The 18127-nt window shown below is 45.6% G+C and overlaps 2 protein-coding genes across 3 annotated transcripts; one reads left to right on the forward strand and one right to left on the reverse strand.

Moving 5' to 3' along the window:
* Positions 1-891: 891 nt before the first annotated feature.
* On the reverse strand, positions 892-7768 carry wdr4 (WD repeat domain 4). 2 transcript variants are annotated; one of them, XM_080478383.1, is made up of 11 exons: positions 7292-7768; positions 5051-5119; positions 4811-4957; positions 4581-4737; positions 4328-4440; positions 4166-4226; positions 3547-3633; positions 3276-3340; positions 2096-2282; positions 1780-1849; positions 892-1706 (listed from the first exon to the last, which is right to left on the reverse strand). In XM_080478383.1, exons 1-11 carry the CDS (start codon positions 7372-7374, stop codon positions 1522-1524), a joined length of 1224 nt encoding a protein of 407 aa, XP_080334509.1. In that variant the 5' UTR covers positions 7375-7768; the 3' UTR covers positions 892-1521. The 2 variants fall into 2 exon arrangements, with proteins under 2 accessions (XP_080334509.1, XP_080334510.1); XM_080478384.1 differs by having other exon boundaries at positions 1456-1706; positions 6016-7399.
* Positions 7769-8071: 303 nt separating this feature from the next.
* LOC308119032 (uncharacterized protein) lies at positions 8072-17606 on the forward strand. The gene is made up of 7 exons (XM_080478827.1): positions 8072-8358; positions 8607-8662; positions 9551-9653; positions 14014-15003; positions 16110-16173; positions 17136-17260; positions 17339-17606. The coding sequence occupies exons 2-7, from the start codon at positions 8618-8620 to the stop codon at positions 17368-17370; spliced, it is 1359 nt and encodes a 452-aa protein (XP_080334953.1). The 5' UTR covers positions 8072-8358; positions 8607-8617; the 3' UTR covers positions 17371-17606.
* Positions 17607-18127: the final 521 nt, after the last annotated feature.

Below are 18127 nucleotides of genomic sequence, written 5' to 3' on the forward strand. Positions count from 1 at the left end.
TTCACAACTGTGACATGATTGGACATAAAAAGCCAATTCCTTTAATTTCCAAGACGTAATCGGGTTTAATGAGAAACATACGTATTGAAAACCTGAAACTTTCTGCACAACCAGGCTCAGGCATGCAGAACCAGAGACGGTTCCATTATATTAACTACTATATTCTGTGTTTATTGAATAACTGATCAACATCTTTATCCTTGATGCTCAAGACGTTTTTTTTTCACTGAAAAACTGCTCACAGGAAGCAGTGATCAATATTACAACTGCTCCTGTTCAATCTGCAGAGTTAAAAACACTTGGCTCAGTAAACTGAGGGGTCTTTGCCGCTGACGTCCCAAGTTAACGCCTCAGTGGCAAAAAAGTGAAAACTGGATTATTTACTGATGAACCAGATCTGGAAATCACTACTCCTATTGTCTCCAGCCAAGACGTTCTGACCTCCTCGTCCCCACGTCACCGTCTGCCGCTGGAGAACAGGTGAATGAACCGAACACTTTTACATGTGTATTAGTTGTATTATATGGTCCTCAAAGCACTTTAAAAAAATTGGTAAATAAATTTAAACAATCAGTTCTCATATAAAACTTGGGTTCAATGAGTCTGACAAATGTTTGTAAAATTTCATTTTTTTTAAATGACTGAACTCAACGGGACAGTAAGAATTTGTGATAGTTAAACGTGCAGCAGGGTTAAATATTTGTTCAATATTCCGTTGACAGAAAACACAAGAAAGTGATTGACAGACAAGGATGAACGAGAGCTGCGACACTTTTGTAATGGAGGATATAGCGGCACCTTAACCTATTTAAGGTGCTGCTCTGGTGGGGACGGGCAAACTGTTTCGAACGCGTTCAGAGGCAACAATGATCAGGTCCAATGCGTAGATTTCCTTGGGATATTTCAATCCATTTATTTAACTGAGGGTTTCCACGGTCCAAAAGTTGATGCCTGTCATCAATCACTCAGCCCAATACTGAGTTCCTATGGTCCACATTTAATCGTTCCTACCTACTGCCACTCTCCCTGACACGTCTCCCTGGAACGGTTCAAAACTGTGTCTGCTCCCCTGTCCTGCACACCTGGCATTGATTAGGTGGAGGATTTATAACCTCCACCTTGCCCTAGCGCCACCTAGTGGGCGAATACAAAATCAAAACAAATGGCCAGTCAGCAGGAGGACACGTACAAACAGAAATAAACAATAAACCCATAAAATGGCTCCTACAGAGGAAGTGACATCAGCAAGAAGACGTGAGCAAGAAAAGCTTCCAAGTTTGCTGGAAACCTCGTAGTGAATACCGTTCTGCAATTTGTTCAGATTTAAACTAACTCCTATTGAGGATGTTATCCTCTGAAGCTGCTCAAACGTTCACCTGTGATCTCGTGATATTTGTACCGAGAGTTGAACACAGAAATGTCTCCCTTTCACGGCAGCAGTGAAGGAAACGGAAGGCTGATCTTTGCAAAGTTTTAATGTGAAAAATGAAACAGGAATTGGAAACGAACACAGGCGATGGTTCATGGCGACAGCTGAGCTGCCGGCGTCTCCTTCTTGGCCTTCTTGTTGCCGTTTGGCCTTTGAGCCTTGGTCCTCTTCAGCTGCTGCTCCTCCAGCCTCTGCTTCTTCTTCTGCAGGTACGTAGACACGTTGTCGTAGCTCGACTTGTGCAGCTGATCGAAGCGGTTGCGATTCCTCGCAGAGGCTGCGTGACAGAGCGGAGTGTTTCAGCGGCCATGCTGGACCTTCTCCTCCATATGGAGAGTGTGTTGACTCACCGTCGAGCGTCTGCCAGTGCGGCCGGAAGGCCTCAGTCACTCTGCTCAGGTCAGGATCCTCAGCCGCACACTAGAGGGAGCCACAGAGCACATGTGAGCCGTCCATCATGGCGGAGATGGAATGTTGTGAGATCTGACCCTCGGGAAGGGAGAGGAGGCCTGAGCCACTGCACATTTAGCTTTTTTTTCTTTGATGAAAACAATCAGGGGTTCAAGCTGGTTTAGTCTGATTCTGTGAAAGAGTGTAGATATGTGTGTGAAGGTGTGGGCGGAGATGTGTGAAGGTGTGTGTGTGTGTGTCAGGGTCACGGTGTACCTCCCAGGAGCTCTGTGTGTTCGTGTAAAGTCGAAGCGGCACCTCGCTGGAATCCATCAGCACCCAGAGCCTGCCCTCGGGGTCAAAGGTCATGTCCAGAGGGCAGTGGGGCAGGAGGAGGCTGCTGTGGGGAACCAGCTTCTCCTCACCCTCTGGCTCCAGAGAGAAGAGCTCCAGCGTGGACACTCTATACACACACACACACACACACACACACACACACACAGACCTCGTTACCTCTGACCTACTTTCAGTGTCACTCCACCAGCAGGTTAACTGCCCCTCTGGTAACCCAAAAATACCCCCAGCTATGTGGAACAAACATGGCCGACAGTCACTGCCAAGTGAAGGTGAAACGGCTGGAGATCATGTTCTCAGTGCAACACACACACACACACACACACACACACACACACACACACACACACACACACACACACACACACACACACACACACACACACACACACACACACACACACACACACACACACACACACACACACACACACACACACACACACACACACACACACACACACACACACACACACACACACACACACACACACACACACACACACACACACACACACACACACAGAGGATGAATGGGTCGGGGGGGGGGGGGGGGGCATGCAGCCCACTAGAAGGCTCATTGTGGCCTGCAGGACTTATCAGACTCAGTTTACTGAGGTTAAAACCTTGTCTACGATGAGAAGTACACAGTTTCTAGAATCAAACAAGGATTTGCTTAACAAATGTAGAATAAATACGTTATTATTTTTCCTTGGAGAATAAATCTATTCCCAACGTCACACAATAAGATGTTTATTTAGAGCTCACAGATCAAGCTGGTGTCCAGTCCAGGTACTGGTCCTTAAAACATTCCACTGCACATCACGCTATGTATAATTGTTGTGTGTGACGTTCATTCAAATTGCAGCCACAGTGTTGTTCATCTTTGGATATTTCAATTCTTCAGGTCAGTGTTTGTGCCATTTAACCATGATCCTGCTTCAGACTCATGAAAACGAGAATTAATACGACTCCATTTAAGCACATTGTGTTTCATCTATAACCTTGATTTACATGTGTAATGCTTGTATAAAGAACTCTATCAAACCCTGTATAAATATGACTGACCGTGTTGGTTTAAAGGGAACGGGAGCACACACACCTCTCGCACTGCACAGCGACGTGACGACCATCGGGGGAGCTGATGATGCTGGACACGGCCGGACTCTGGGAAAGAAAAGGAAAACCGCTGGAGGACATCAACACGTCACGTTTATAGGGCAGCACTAATGGGGAGGAATACACTCAGAATTTAGGCAACAAAACGTGTGGATTCATAAGGACGCTGGACGCCGTCAGAGGGAGTACAATAATCCCAACAGCCTGAAAGCTGAAGAGTGGGGGATGAGCAGTCGGGCCCTGGAGATGCTCACCTCAGAGCCTCCCGTCTCCTCCGTCCCGAGGCCTCGGCTCTGCAGCCTGCGGCCCGACTCCAGCTCCCACAGCTTCACCGTCCCATCCTGACAAGAGGACGACACTTCAGAACGACTGAGGATCTATCTGCCAGAGAGTCTGAGGATTCGCCCCCGGCGCCAGACCGCCACTCGGTCAGCGTCTGTCTGGTCCACGTCAGTAAACATGAGCCATCGAGTTCGAAAAGTGGACGTACGGTTCTGGACGTCCGGAGACAGTCTCACGCTGGACTTCTTCGTAAAAAGAAGCTTTAGAGAACAGGGCGCATTTAATAAAACAGTAAATTAAAAGTACTTCTGCTCTTGTCTACACTGGAAAAATGTTCTCCAGCCCCTCAGTAGCGTCACACTCAGGCTTTTATTTAATATACACACCAAACTACATGATTTTAGGAAGTTTTGAAAGAACAAAAAAAAAAGATAAAAAGAATAAAAGTGTTTATTTACATGTAAAGAGATATAGAGTCACTACGGAGGAGCTGTAGAGCCACATGTGGCTGCTGAGCTGCAGGCGACAAACATAGTTCATCATGATTTGAAGATTTATGTAATGAAAGTTGACAAAGTGCAGAGGACCTACCCCCGATCCTGAGAGCAGCCAGAGGGGGTGAAGTGAGGAGACGTGGAGAGCACTGACAAACCTGAGAGAGCGAGAGAGAGAAGTCAGGAAACACACACATTCTCTCACACACACACACACACACACACACACACACACACACACTCCCAAAGACACACTCACTGCTGGTGACCCAGGCAGAAGGACTGGATGTTGTGTGGAGACCCGAGCCGGCTCACTCTGATCTTCTCGTCGCGGTCGGCTGTCACGATGTACCTGTTGTCTGGCGACACCGTCTGAAACGCAGCAGATGTCAAGAGTCATCAATCAGCAGACTCCCTCCGGATTCAAGGCAGAAGCAGACGGCACTGTGGTAAACTCGGCGTCTGCTCTGATCTCAGTACGAGTGTGTGAGGCTGGACGTGGCGTTTCTCACCACAGCGAGCAGCATGGACAGGTGGCCCATCTTCAGCTCGCCCTCCGCATGCGGCTCCGCCACCGAGAAGGAGTACACGTCTCCCGACTTGTCCGCCACCAGCAGCTCCTGCTCGGACCAGCTGAACACCAGCGCCGTGCACTTCCTCGCCACCCACCTGGAAACACACACACCCGTCACTTTCAAACCTGTGCGGTCACAGAGTCGCTGTGCAGCGCTGCAGATGATACCTGGTGCTGACGCAGTGCCATGACGGCTCGCTGCCGAACAAGACCAGCCTCTTGGAGTCATCCGTCAGTGCCAGCAGCTTTCCGGAGCGCGACGCAGCCACGGCGAGGATCCTGTCGCTTCCCGGGTCCTCGGGCGTGCTGCCAGCGCTGCCAACAGAGCAGAGACCGCTCATCTTCTGCTGATCAGCGATCGTTACCGTGCGAATGCGTAAACATTTTCCTCCGCGAGGTCTGCTTTACCTGAGCGTCTCATCCTGTGTTTTCTTTGGCCTCTTCTCAGCGGCGCTGCAGTCAAACACAAACACTTCTCTGCAACGACAAGCACAACAGTCAACCTTCAAAACCAATAAGGAAATGCACTTCAAGTCCGGCTAGTGTAGATTTTAATTATTCCCCATCGCGTAGTGTTGGAATATTAGAATATATATATATATATATATATATATATATATATATATATATATATATATATAGAATATTGTGGATTATTTTAATTTTCATCAACTGTGTGTTGCTGTGTTATAGTATTAAAGGAGACATATCATGCTTTTAAATCCTTCCTTTTTACATATAAATCATACAGTTGTGGTCTATACAACGCGAAACTGCAATGCTTGGGTCTGAATTCCTCATTATTAGAGCTCCACAGGCCCCTTTTCAACCCCTTTTCTGATGCGCTTCTGAGAGCAACTCGTTTTGGGGCGGTCTCTTCAAATGCAAATGAGACACTTCATACCCCGCCTCCTCTCCAGGTTGCAGAGGTCACACTCGGTTCAACGTCACCCTGTTCGGCCATCTTTGTAGTTTGATAGAACAGATACAATTATCTAGCGGCGCAGAAACTTTATATTCACACATTATTTACAAAATGTCAACAACGGAAGATTTGTCCATCCAGCCATACATGTTGGAGCCAGAGTCGGACCCGGCGGAGCGAGATGAAAATGACGATGATGCACCTGAAGAACAACGTCTTCATATGGATGTAACGCAATGGTGTGTTACTATATTTACACTAACTTCTCCATCCATGCCCACTACTACAATACTGCCTGTATTACAACGACTATTTAACACAGAAGTTACATTATAATCTAAAACGAGCACACAGCGCTAACATATGAAGACGGTGCAACTGCTAATGCTAACAAAACAATGACAGGGACGTCTTATCATCACACTTTTTAGCGTTATATACAGCTTACCGAAGTGCTCTGTTCGTCGTCTCCATAGATAGAAGGAACTGACCGCTCAATCAGACCAAGTCTTTCGGCAAATCCTTCTTTATACTGGCGGAGGTTGCTGAAGCAGTCGTCCTTAAAGTGATTCGCGCACACAAAAATGACCTTACCCACAGATGTGGGTACATTTCTGTGAAAAATAAAACTCAACCAGGCACTTGGAAAAGGTTCTGATGCTGGGAGACGGTGTAACGAAGCTTGTGGGTTACTACATCCAACAACCGAACATTTCCACTTATCCTCTCGTAACTTCGGTTGGACTACAAAATCGCAGCGAGAAACAAAAATGGCGGATTGCTCGAAACGTTGATGTCCTAATTTGGCAGTTCCGCTGAGAATACTGTGACGTCATTGTTCAAAAAACGTAATAGAGAATAGAAAAATCGAAACCGATCGCAAAATATGACCAAAACAGAATATAAAGATATCAACGGAGCACCTGAAGAGACTACTTTGAACTTTTCTGTACTTCTAAACACTCTAAATATACACCAAAATGCATTTAAGGGCTAAAAAAGTGGATTTAGCATGATATGTCCCCTTTAAGATTGAGGGGAAAAAAATTCCAACACATTACTATAATGTAATCCACGGAGTACACCAGCAGTTCATAAATGTAATCAGTTGCAATGACACTTTGACGTTTTCAAACTAAAGTTAAATTGTTGTATTGCTTCTCTCAGTTTTATGGCCTGGTGAATGAGGAGTGTGATCTGACTGATGACAGCTCTAATCACTGATCTGACTCTTCACAGCTCTATTCACTGATCTGACTCTTCACAGCTCTATTCACTGATCTGACTGATCACAGCTCTATTCACTGATCTGACTGATCACAGCTCTATTCACTGATCTGACTGATCACAGCTCTAATCACTGATCTGACTGGTCACAGCTCTATTCACTGATCTGACTAGTCACAGCTCTATTCACTGATCTGATCACAGCTCTATTCACTGATCTGACTGATCACAGCTCTAATCACTGATCTGACTGGTCACAGCTCTATTCACTGATCAGACTGATCACAGCTCTATTCACTGATCTGACTGATCACAGCTCTATTCACTGATCTGACTAGTCACAGCTCTATTCACTGATCTGATCACAGCTCTAATCACTGATCTGACTGATCACATGTCCTCAGTATGGAGCTCAGCTGTTTCCACCACAACAGGTCTTTGGGCGGCAGCAGCCAGCAGGAGGAGACGAAGAGGAGATGAAGAGGAGAAATGCAGACCCTTTCTCTCTTCTGTGAACTGCTACGAGCTTCTGGTCGCAGCTGAACACCATCCACTGTCCACACGATTCCACCGCCACCATGTTTCATACAAACGATCCATGGACTGGCCACACGATCGCATAGACGTATATAAACAGAACTGTCGACTTTAGAAATAGACGCCGTGAACCTGGCTGCGTTGATTTATGTTGGCGGACATTTTGGAAGAGGACACACGCTTTCGTCTCGGGAGGAGTTCGTAACGAAATTCTAATGATGTGAACTCACTGAATTTGCAACCAAAATTTTTACGTGGCTTTGGTTGTCACAAACTAAGGATTTACTGAGACTTCATTCATTTAAATGTGTAAGAACTTTCTTCCTCAATGCAAGTACATGTCCTCACCCAATATGGCGGCCGGGCTCAAAGATTCCTTATAGAACTATATATTTGATTCTATATATGAAGTTCTACGATTCTACGGAATGGCGTCTATGGTGTGCGACGGGAATGTACGTAAGCGCACTTTTGCGGTCGCGGATAAACTACGTCATCACGCAGCAACACAAACACGCGTGCCACGCAGGCCGCGCCCCCAACACGCAGCGACATAAACACACAGGCCAAGCCCCCCTGTGGGAAAGTACAGAATGTACAGATGCTGTGTGTGTTAACGTGAACTAAGAATGAAGCTCGGTGACTTTAGAAATAAACTTCAGCTCACAAAATGACCGCGCGAGGAGATAGAAGCTGCTTTTCGCCATGAAAACACATGTTACAGCTTCTCTCCGACAGTCACTCAATCACTGAATGAATGAATGAATGAGTCCAGAGTAAGAAGTAAAGCTCCCATTCAGAAAATAAAATAACGCACGTAACTCGGAATACACCGAATAACGCACACAGAGCTCGTGGCGGGGTATATAGTGAGAGAGAAGCGGGTAAGACGTGAGAGAGGAGGAAGGGGGCGTTTACGGTCCGTGTTACATAAAAGCTGGGACAGTAGGTCGTGAGCCATGCTGCTGCTGCTGCTGCTGGAGTCCTGAACGGAACCGACACACCGACCTCTCTCCTTCCACCACCGGTAAACACACACACACACACACACACATATATATACCTCTTATATTATTGATATTATAATTCGTTCACACGCTTCACACGGACTGTGATTTGTTTTTAATTTCCGCTTCCATCGCGTGTGAACGATCCCTGCAATTCCTCGTCTGCCTTTAGATAATATGTCTAAGTTCCTCCTCCTCTTCTTCTTTTTGTTGTTGTTGTTGTTCTAATAGCTGCATGCGTTATTGTTGTTGTTGTTGTTGAACACAGTACACAGAAAGATGGCGGCGGCCCTGCTGAGGATAGGACGGCTGAACTGCATGAAGGTAACAACATGTCCACTCATAAATAACATGCATGTTCACGTCAGATCCTGGATCCTCGCTGCACGAGCAGCTGCTCTTACAGGCTGACAGTGGAGATCCGTGCAGACTTGTTGCACGAGGACAAAGAGAGAAGTGGTGGAGAGAGGAGAGAGAGAGAGAGAGAGAGAGAGCTAGAGAGAGAGAGGCCTGTCAGCTGGACTGATCCTGAATGTGACTTTCCTGCCTGCATGCTGGAGGTGGCCTCTTTCTCCAACATTATCCTCTTTTAAGTATCTGTGTCCAGCACTCAGAGACCATCCAGCCTAAAGTATCTCCTAAAACTACTTAATGTGGCTTTTCAGAGAGGAAAACTGCAGAAATCTCAAAGCAAAGTCATAAATCTGAGAAAACTCGATTCAGAAAAAGGGTCTTAAAAAAATTAAAGTCAGACTCTGAATATGTCGTCTCTTTCCGGTCACAGTTAAGACGGGGATGAGACGAGGTGGCCTAAAACCTTTCTGATCCCGCTGGCGGAGCTTTGTGTCTGTTATTAAACTGCACTACATCTCTTCCGGTGCCGGACAGAAACACTGCTTGTGAGGATTAACAAAAGACTTTAAAATAGGTTGACAATGTGAAAAAAACACACAACTAATGAGGAAATTGCTGAACCTGCTCATCAGTTTGATTCAGTCTTCATGTAAACAGGACAATCTGATCTCCATTCAGATTGAATGGTTTCTGATGGACAAAGCAGCCACGTAAACACACACACTCTTTATTATTTCGCTCCTTTTTTATAACAATTTTGGACTATTTAATTGACCTAAATACTGTCGGCATCTCAATAGCCTTAACATAAACTCCTCCAGCGATTTGAACTTGACAAATGTGTCGGTGTGTCTGTAGAGTCTGCAGGCTGAGAGCTGGCTCACGCTGAGCAGGACGCCCGCAGCAGTAGCTTTCAGCTCCAAGTCCGGAGGTTCCAAGAAGCCGTCCAAAAAGAATTCAGGTAGGCGCCGTCCCATCGCCGGGCCGAGCTTCCCCCCCCCCCCCCCCCCCCCCCCCCCCTCTCACACAAGGTTTGAACTGTGGTTCAAGCGTCGCTGAGGAGACGTGTCGGACACGCGCCGTGACTTCTTCAATAAAACATGTTATTGTTCACGCAGACAATCTATTAAAAATAAACAAAACCTGTTTCCTGGATTGAAATCCACCACCTGCTGTTTATAAATCACACAAAACGGAATCAAATTGCTTCTTACTTCCTTTCATGATTTACCTAGAACAAGGGATTTATAGATATTTGCCCAATTGCCTCAACAAACTATTACTTTTGATCCTCACTTTAGTTTCTTTCAAGTTGGGACACCATTGAAAATAATGAATCCAATTAAGGGCTTTGTAGTATTTAATACAAGAAAATATTTTTAATTTCAAACAGATTTTCCCAGAATCACAATTAGAATTGTTCATTTTGTTTTTCTACTTTTAATTAGAATAATTGTGTGTAGTTCAAATCTTAACGGTACCAATAATCATCATTATGTGAACTGGTGGCTACATGTTCAGAGTTGGCGCTAATCCCGTCGTCAACTTTTACTATCGTGAAGAGTTAATCCTGTTGTGAACTTATAGGAGAGGCTGCAGTGAAGAAGGTAGCACAGGTTCTTCTTTCAGTTTCCACCGTAACTAGATAAATTTGTGGACGTTAAGACACAGTTACGTACGGAGTAGAACTGGACATCAAGAAGACCAACTGCACGATATGAAATATACATTATATGTGTCATGATTAAATTATACATGATGCACGTTTTTATGTGCGTGACCTGACGTGGTGCAAATCAGTTTGGTGACCAGACCCTCGACCAAATGAATGGAAACGTTCAACATTTCATTTCACTTAATAACAGGATAGAAGTCTGAAAGCATTATAGTCTCAACAGGAGAGTCGTATGAACTGAAAGGAAGTTGATCAGGTCCTCTAAGAAACCTTCTTTGTTAGTCAGTCAAGACGCAATTACATATGTGGGTTTAAAAAAAAAAAAAAAAAATTTTTTTTGGACTCTAGTTATTTTGTGTGAACAGGCTGAAGTCACAGGTCTTATTGGTCCAGTGGTGAATGTGTTTGGACTTAATGAAGACGAACACAGTCGAAGAATTCAATTGATTTGCTGTTCAGAACACAGTTCACCTCTTCAATTTGTGTAAATGCTTTATTTGTGTACACTACCAGTCAAAAGTTTTAGAACACCTCAAATTTTCCAGTTTTTTATTGCAATTCAAGTCCAATGATTACCTCGAAATGGTACAAAGTTAGTGGTGGGGGGGGAAATTGATGTTTTATGATTTTACTAAAAGGCCTTTTTTCAGGGAAGAAGAACAGGTTAAATCTATTCTGCAGCAATGGAGTTGATCAGGACTTGAAAGTTGTTGCAACTTTTCTGGATGAATTACAACCCCCTCTGTCTGAGTAAAGGCCTATTGGAGCAGACTGTGGTACCATACCTCCGTATTGTGTTGCTCTGACAATGGAGAGGAAAAGGCAATGGACAATGGGACAGAGTCAGGCCATCATAACACTTCAGAATGTCGGTCTTTCCAACAGAGAGGCTGTCGGTGAGTTCTGATTCCTTCACCATCAAAGAACATGCAGACACTGAAACTCTGAAAGGAAGAGTTCTGGCAGACCCGAAGCCCCAAACACTGACATTGGACTACAGAAGACTGGAAGAAGGTTTTATGTACTGATGAATCAAACGTTTGAAATCTTGGGTTCATCACACAGAATCTCTGTATGTCGTTGAGAAGGTGAAAGGATGGTTCTACAGTGTGTGTGAGACATCAACTGTCCAACATGGAGGACCAAGTGTGATGCTCTGGGGCCGTCTTTCTGGATCCAGGGTCGGTCACCAGTACAGAGGGGGAGGCAAAATGGCTACTAGAGCATTCTGCAGCACCATGCAATACCCTCTGGTTTGAGCCCAGTTGGTCAGTGGTTCATTTTGCAGCAAGATTTTGACCCAAAACATACCAGAACTACATTATGGAAAAAAGATGGGAATGTAGAACGAGATTCTTGTATGGTACGTCCTCCGAGGTTAGAGATGGCTTACGGTTGACCATTCATTTATTTGGTCATCAATTCTGTGTTGCCATTTAATGCCATTCTTTTTTTGCTCTCCTTGTTGAGTGTCTTGTTTATGTACACCAACACGCTACTGTGAAAGAGGACAGAGAGGTCCTTGGACATCAGAAGTACAGACAAACACTGCTTGCAACAGACATGCCTTTTTTAAATTACTGGACAGCCTCACCTCACAGCTGAACACCGCACAAACTCCACCAGTCCGTGATGAGCACACCGCGGCACGCTGTCCTACCAGGAAATCAAACCGTGACCAATCAATACCGAATATTAGGGGTGCGCCTTCTGGGAGTTAACTGCAGCTCTCGCTCAATGCTTTTTTCCATTAAACTTAATTTCCTCAGGTGCCAGACGGTAGCACTGAATATCCCCGGGGAAGGTGTCGGAAGGCTACTGACCCAGGTCACTTGTCCAACTTCCATCACGGTGCAGTCAGACTGCAGATGCCTATGCTGTCTGCACCCCCAACACTGCTGCCCTGAAGTTCAAGGGTCCGCCGATGTCCTTGGAGTTGCTCTTGATGTGGCTGGGATCTGCGGAGGAGTCCTCCTGGGTGGAGCCAGGACAGGCCACCCAGAGCTCAGAGCTTGGTTTCCCCCCCCTCCTCTCAGGGACTGACTGCCAGGTGGTTCTCGGCCGGGGATATGGCGGCTTCCAGATCGGCCAGGCGGCGGCAGCGAGCCCATTCCACCATCCCTGTCAGCAGCCCCTCCATAGACTTCTTGTGAACCATCATCTCGAGGAGGTTGTCCACCCAGGTGTTCTCCTAGACGTCCATCAGCTGGAGGTTGTAGGTTTAATCTGTGACGACCTCCATAGACCAAGCAGCGATGGTCTTCACTGACTCCGTAAGGCGCTTCTCTGATGGGAGGGGAAGCAGCCTCATCGCCCACTCCCAACGCCGGCCACCCACACGCTGTTGCCTCAAACATTTTAGCATCTGGGGCTCGTCTGACATGTTCGTCTTGTGGACCAAGAGACCGGCAAGTGAAGGGGTGGACTGATGTCCCAGCACATCCCTTGACCGGGACAGTAGGCCATCTACTACCTGGGTCTGCCTCTCCGTTTGCAGCAGGAGGGACTCCAGATATTGCTGGTTTACTGCGGCCTGCTCTTGTTGCGTCTGTGTGTAGATGTAGTGTAGAATGAGACTTGTATGGTAAGTCCTCCAAGATGGAGACAGCTCAATGTCGACCATTCATATATTTATACGTCAATTCTGTGATGCCTTTTAAGGCCGTTCTTGTTTGTTCTCCATATATACCCCGGCATGTAACTGTAAGTTACTGTGTACTCCTTAGCGCCTCCCTTGAGCTGCCTCCTCAATCTCTCCCCCTGCAGTCCGATCAACCACACCCCTGCTACCATAGGTAACTTGACAAGATGGTGTCCAGGACATTCTCCAGAGAGCAAAAAAAGCCCAGACTTGTCTGTCATCCACAACTTCCTCCAGTTCTTCTGAGATGACCCCAAGTCATTCCCAGCCCAGAGATGTAGTCTCTCCAGTGAGTCCTGGGCCGAATTCCATGTTTTCTGAACTTGGCCAAAAGGGAAGGAGTGCATTGCACTCGCAGTGTGAGAGAATGGAAATCCACGTGGCGTCATGGGACCCTGCAACCGAATCTAGGTCTTTTTGTTTTGTCTTTTTAACTTAAATTATTTGTTCTATGCCTTCATTTTAGAGTACACTGAGAAATTAAACTGAATAACTGTCAATAAGAAACTGGATAAATTGGGGCGTTCTAAAACTTTTGACTGGTAGTGCAGATATATTTTTCTTTAGACCCATTATACCTGTTTCTTTTCCCCCAAACAGGGACTTGTGCAGGTCTTCAACCTCTTTCAAACCTGCCTGAAAGTCAAAGTATTTTCCTAAATACTTGCACCACAGTTCATCCTTTCACTCCTGGTTTCACCCCCACCTGTTGATGACAGACCATAATTGTACCGCATTTAAGTTAAAGTTGTTCTTACCTGCTAAAAGTTAACAAAGCTTTCATTTAATGCAATTGCAGTGTTCATTAGGTTAACTCATAATATGCCTTTGTTAATAATCTTTTTGACTTTCTATTGAAGCCGAACATGTAGCAGATGCCACCTTCAGTACATCGTCTTGTGTCTGATGTTTTGTTAATGTGGGATTTTGGGATAATGTGTCATTCAGTCATGTACACATGTAAAACAATAATGCATTCTGTCTGCTTGCACTCCTTCATCCTAGACAAAAATGACGGTAAAACATACTTCGATATACAGAAACTTGTTCAGCACAAAACGTATGAGTTTCCCAAGAAAGAAGCATCTTCAGCAGCAGCAGCTGCTGCAGAGGCTGCAGTCCAGGCTGCCTCACCTCCCCCTGCAGTAGAGCCCGCTGTGGCCAACGTTGTCGTAGAAGCTTCCCCTGTTGTTGAAGCTGCTGCAGCTGCACCAGTGGTGGAGGCCGTTTCAGAAGCCATTGCAGAAGCTGCACCAGTGGTGGAGGCTGTTTCAGAAGCCATTGCAGAAGCTGCACCAGTGGTGGAGGCCGTTTCCGAAGCTGCGCCAGTGGTGGAGGCTGTTTCAGAAGCCATTGCAGAAGCTGCACCAGTGGTGGAGGCCGTTGCAGAAGCTGCACCAGTGGTGGAGGCTGTTTCAGAAGCCATTGCAGAAGCTGCACCCGTGGTGGAGGCCGTTGCAGAAGCTGCACCAGTGGTGGAGGCCGTTGCAGAAGCTGCACCAGTGGTGGAGGCCATTGCAGAAGCTGCACCAGTGGTGGAGGCAGTTTCAGAAGCCGTTGCAGAAGCTGCACCAGTGGTGGAGGCCGTTGCAGAAGCTGTAGCAGAAGCCGTTCCAGTGGTTGAAGCTGTTGCAGAAGCTGTTGCAGAAGCAGTTCCAATAGTAGAAGTAATTGCAGAAGCCATTCCAGTGGTTGAAGCTGTTGCAGAAGCCATTCCATTGGTTGAAGCTGTTGCAGAAGCCATTCCAGTGGTTGAAGCTGTTGCAGAAGCCATTCCAGTGGTTGAAGCTGTTGCAGAAGCCGTTCCAGTGGTTGAAGACATGACTGCTGAAGTTCCTGTAGAAGCTCCTCCTGCTGCTGAAGCAGCCCCTGTTGAGGCGGCGCCGGAGCCCGTTGTTGAAGCTGCTGCCGTGGAAGCAGCCCCGGAGCCGGTGGTTGAGGCAGCCCCGGAGCCGGTGGCAGAAGCCGAAGGAGCAGCAGTTGAACCGTCTGAGGGTACACACCACAGCTTTACTCTCCCCTTCAATCCTCACCTCTCCCTCTGTGGATGGTTCCGTCCTCCAGTTCTTTCTCAGCACTAGTCCTACAGCCTGACAGTAGTCTGTGATAAGAGTATGGATAAAATGGAAAGATCTCCCATTCCTAACAGCCCCTGTGTTCTCCGTGTGTGTGCGTGCGATGGATTTCTTCACGATCACTGCATTGCTGCGTCTTGCACTAACACCCATGTCCTCGGTGTGTGTGTGTGTGTGTGTGTGTGTTCACTTCACTGCATTACTATATCTTGTACTAACACCCACCTTGTGTGTGTTTCTATGCACTTTGTTCTCAGGAGTTCACTTTGTGTGTCACACTTCACTCATTCGTTTGTTTCTGTTCCTTCCTTCATCCTTTTGGATTCCTTTGGTTCTGAGATTCACACTCACACTCCCACCTTCCTTTCTAATAAAAAAAACAGGACAGAAATGCTCGAGCACTCTTCGTTTGCAGTGTTTTTGTTTTCTGGAACGGTGACTTTGTAGTGGTTGTTGTTTAAAGTTAAAAGGTAATTTCAAATGTGTGTTTTTTCCCTTCTGTTGTAGGAGAATATAAGAGTTTCAAGCATCACCTGTCATCTTCCCTGTTTTTGTTTTGTTTTAACCTCAGACTCTCCTGCCCTTCCTTCTTCAAACTTCTCACACTTTTTGGGAGCCGCATGAGGAGCATTATGTTTGACCGGTGTGATAATGAATGAAGTGTAAATGCAAACTTTCCTCCCCTGTTTCTCTGCTGATGAAAGCACTCTGTGAGGTGAGGTTGCCCTCCAGTTGCTGTGTGTGGAGTAATAACGAACGATTTGGCAGTTGGACTTGACCTAATCGCAGCAATCTTTAACCTGTGAACTAGCCTGACCTTCCCTACATTTCTCCCTACATGACCTCTCTGGCTGGGTGCTGCCTGCCACCCTAAGGGGCATTTATTTATTTTTTTGCATGAAGGTTACAATTACAAGTGGTGTTCTCTATTTTGACCAAAAGGACAAACAATATCCACACGCATGAAGTGTGTGTGGATTTTTCTTTTATGAAAGAAATGAACTCTTCTCTTCCTGTGACCCTCAGCTCAATTGGACCCCATTCAGAAGCTCTTCCTGGACTCCATACGCCAGTACTCGTCGAAGAGCACGTGAGTGGCCCTCTGTCTGCACATTTATTTATATATATATATATATATATGTCTGTGAGAAGCTTCATGGTCCCGAGTGTCTCTTGTGTTGGAGACTCCAGACTCACAGCCACACCTGAATATTCCTGACATTCAACCGAAGCTAAAGTCAACCAGCATGTCCACTCAATTGTCATGGCTGCACAAGTTCATGAGCAACATGTAATTTTGACCTCTTGAATCAGATGTCCAAATTGTTTCATTAACTGTGTTCAACTTTCAGTTAATTTGCGTTGCATATAAAGATGGTTCATCACTGCCACAACACACTGCAACTCTTCTTAATTCTAGAGCTATGCAAGTGTATTCGCTGTGTTAATTGACCGTACTAAAACCTCCTCTGTAGTTCTTGTAGTGCCTTCTTTGTGGTCTGAGTGGCCATTTATACATATAGAGTGAGAATAGAAGAGTAGAAAATACTATATTATTCCCAGAGGGAAATTCTTTACAGTTTTGCTGCACACTGAATTGAATTTTAATAAAATGGAATATTAAAATATCAAATGAGTCAAATGTCAATATACAAGACTTAACTGTGGAAAACATCATCCAGTAAATATATACTATTCTGTCCTTGGTCTCCTCATTTATACAAACAAGGACACAAAGAAAGGTCAGATAACCAGATTTGAACACAAAATCAAGTAATTCTTTTTTTTAAACTGAATGTATTTTAGGGTGATGGTTTCCAAATACATGCATGGTGATTTGATTTGGTTAATTTAGAGTAATTCTGGTAAATATTACTCAAATTAGTTGCGCCAACATTGTTCAGTCGTTTTGTCCTCTGGTGTACGTGGGAATGTGTGTGGCCGAAGGCCAAATTCTTGCAGGACTGTGTGACTGAAGCGGGGCCTCTCTCTCTCTCTCTCTCCTCTCTCCCCCCAATCTGTCCGGCCCCCCTCCCCCCTCCTACTGGACAGGGTCAGCGGCGGCCCGGTGGATGCGGGCACAGAGTACGAGAAGGCTCTGGCCGAGGAGGTGGCGAAGCTGCAGAGGCTCTACGGCGGAGGCGACATGACGTCGTTCCCAGAGTTCAAGTTCACAGGTCAGTCGGGGAAACCGGTGGGCTCCGGTGAGGATGTTGGTGACTGACGGAGAACGTGACGGTTCTTCTGTGTTTCAGAGCCAACGCTGGACGAAGCCGCCCAGAAGTAAACGCCAGCACCTCCAGCTCCTCTTTTCTACTTTTTCATGTCCGTCTGCTCCTGGGTGGATAGTTAGTGGTCTGCATGGTGTTAGAGCTCCCCTTTTTGCCTCCAGCTTTGCCTCTGAAGAGTGAAGGTATGGATTAGATGGGAAGTCAAGCTAAAGCTTTGGATGTACTGTGAGAATCTTAGAGCTGTAAATTCAGCCGTAGAGTGAAGAAAATAATAAAGTCCAGGTCACACGTGTTCGTTCATTGTTTGACTTTTTATTGGATCACCATTGAGGACACCGGAACTGAATGGAGTTCAAATAAACTCAAAACAAGTGAATAAATTAATCTATTCTTCTCCTGATGGATGATGCTCTTTCTCTTTTTTCTCCACTAAGAAATAGCTTGATGACATGTAGATATTAAAAAACTTTGACTGGTATTTATTTTTTTCAGATGTGAAGAAACTGATGTACCTATATACTTCATATACACTCAAACATTTCCATATCCATACATAAACCCCTTGATGATAATATAATGAATTAAATTTGTATTTTATGAAAATCTACTTGGATAAGATAATCTATATTTGAGTATACCCACACATTTATATACATTATATTTCTGATTAACATGCCTGCAAAGGGGTAGGAAACTTATCTAATCCTCCTCTAATATTCAATGGTCACATAATTATCCTTCTTCCCGAGTCGTATGTATGCAACATGTCTAGTTTTATATGTGTAAATATATACACTAAGAATGTCATCTAAT

This window comes from Lipophrys pholis (assembly GCF_963383615.2).
Source record: "Lipophrys pholis genome assembly, chromosome: 13".
NCBI lineage: Eukaryota > Metazoa > Chordata > Actinopteri > Blenniiformes > Blenniidae > Lipophrys > Lipophrys pholis.

Excerpts from the sequence above, each read along its gene's own strand:
- wdr4 (XM_080478383.1), bottom strand. The coding sequence starts at position 7,374 with ATGGTGGCGGTGGAATCGTGTGGACAGTGGATGGTGTTCAGCTGCGAC. Across the intron at positions 5,120-7,291 it reads GTTCACAGAAGAGAGAAAGG|AGAAGTGTTTGTGTTTGACT; the intron begins GTCTGCATTTCT and ends TTGTCGTTGCAG. Across the intron at positions 4,441-4,580 it reads TGTCCATGCTGCTCGCTGTG|ACGGTGTCGCCAGACAACAG; the intron begins GTGAGAAACGCC and ends GCTGCGTTTCAG.
- LOC308119032 (XM_080478827.1), top strand. The coding sequence starts at position 8,618 with ATGGCGGCGGCCCTGCTGAGGATAGGACGGCTGAACTGCATGAAG. Across the intron at positions 9,654-14,013 it reads GCCGTCCAAAAAGAATTCAG|ACAAAAATGACGGTAAAACA; the intron begins GTAGGCGCCGTC and ends CCTTCATCCTAG. Across the intron at positions 16,174-17,135 it reads CAGTACTCGTCGAAGAGCAC|GGTCAGCGGCGGCCCGGTGG; the intron begins GTGAGTGGCCCT and ends CCTACTGGACAG.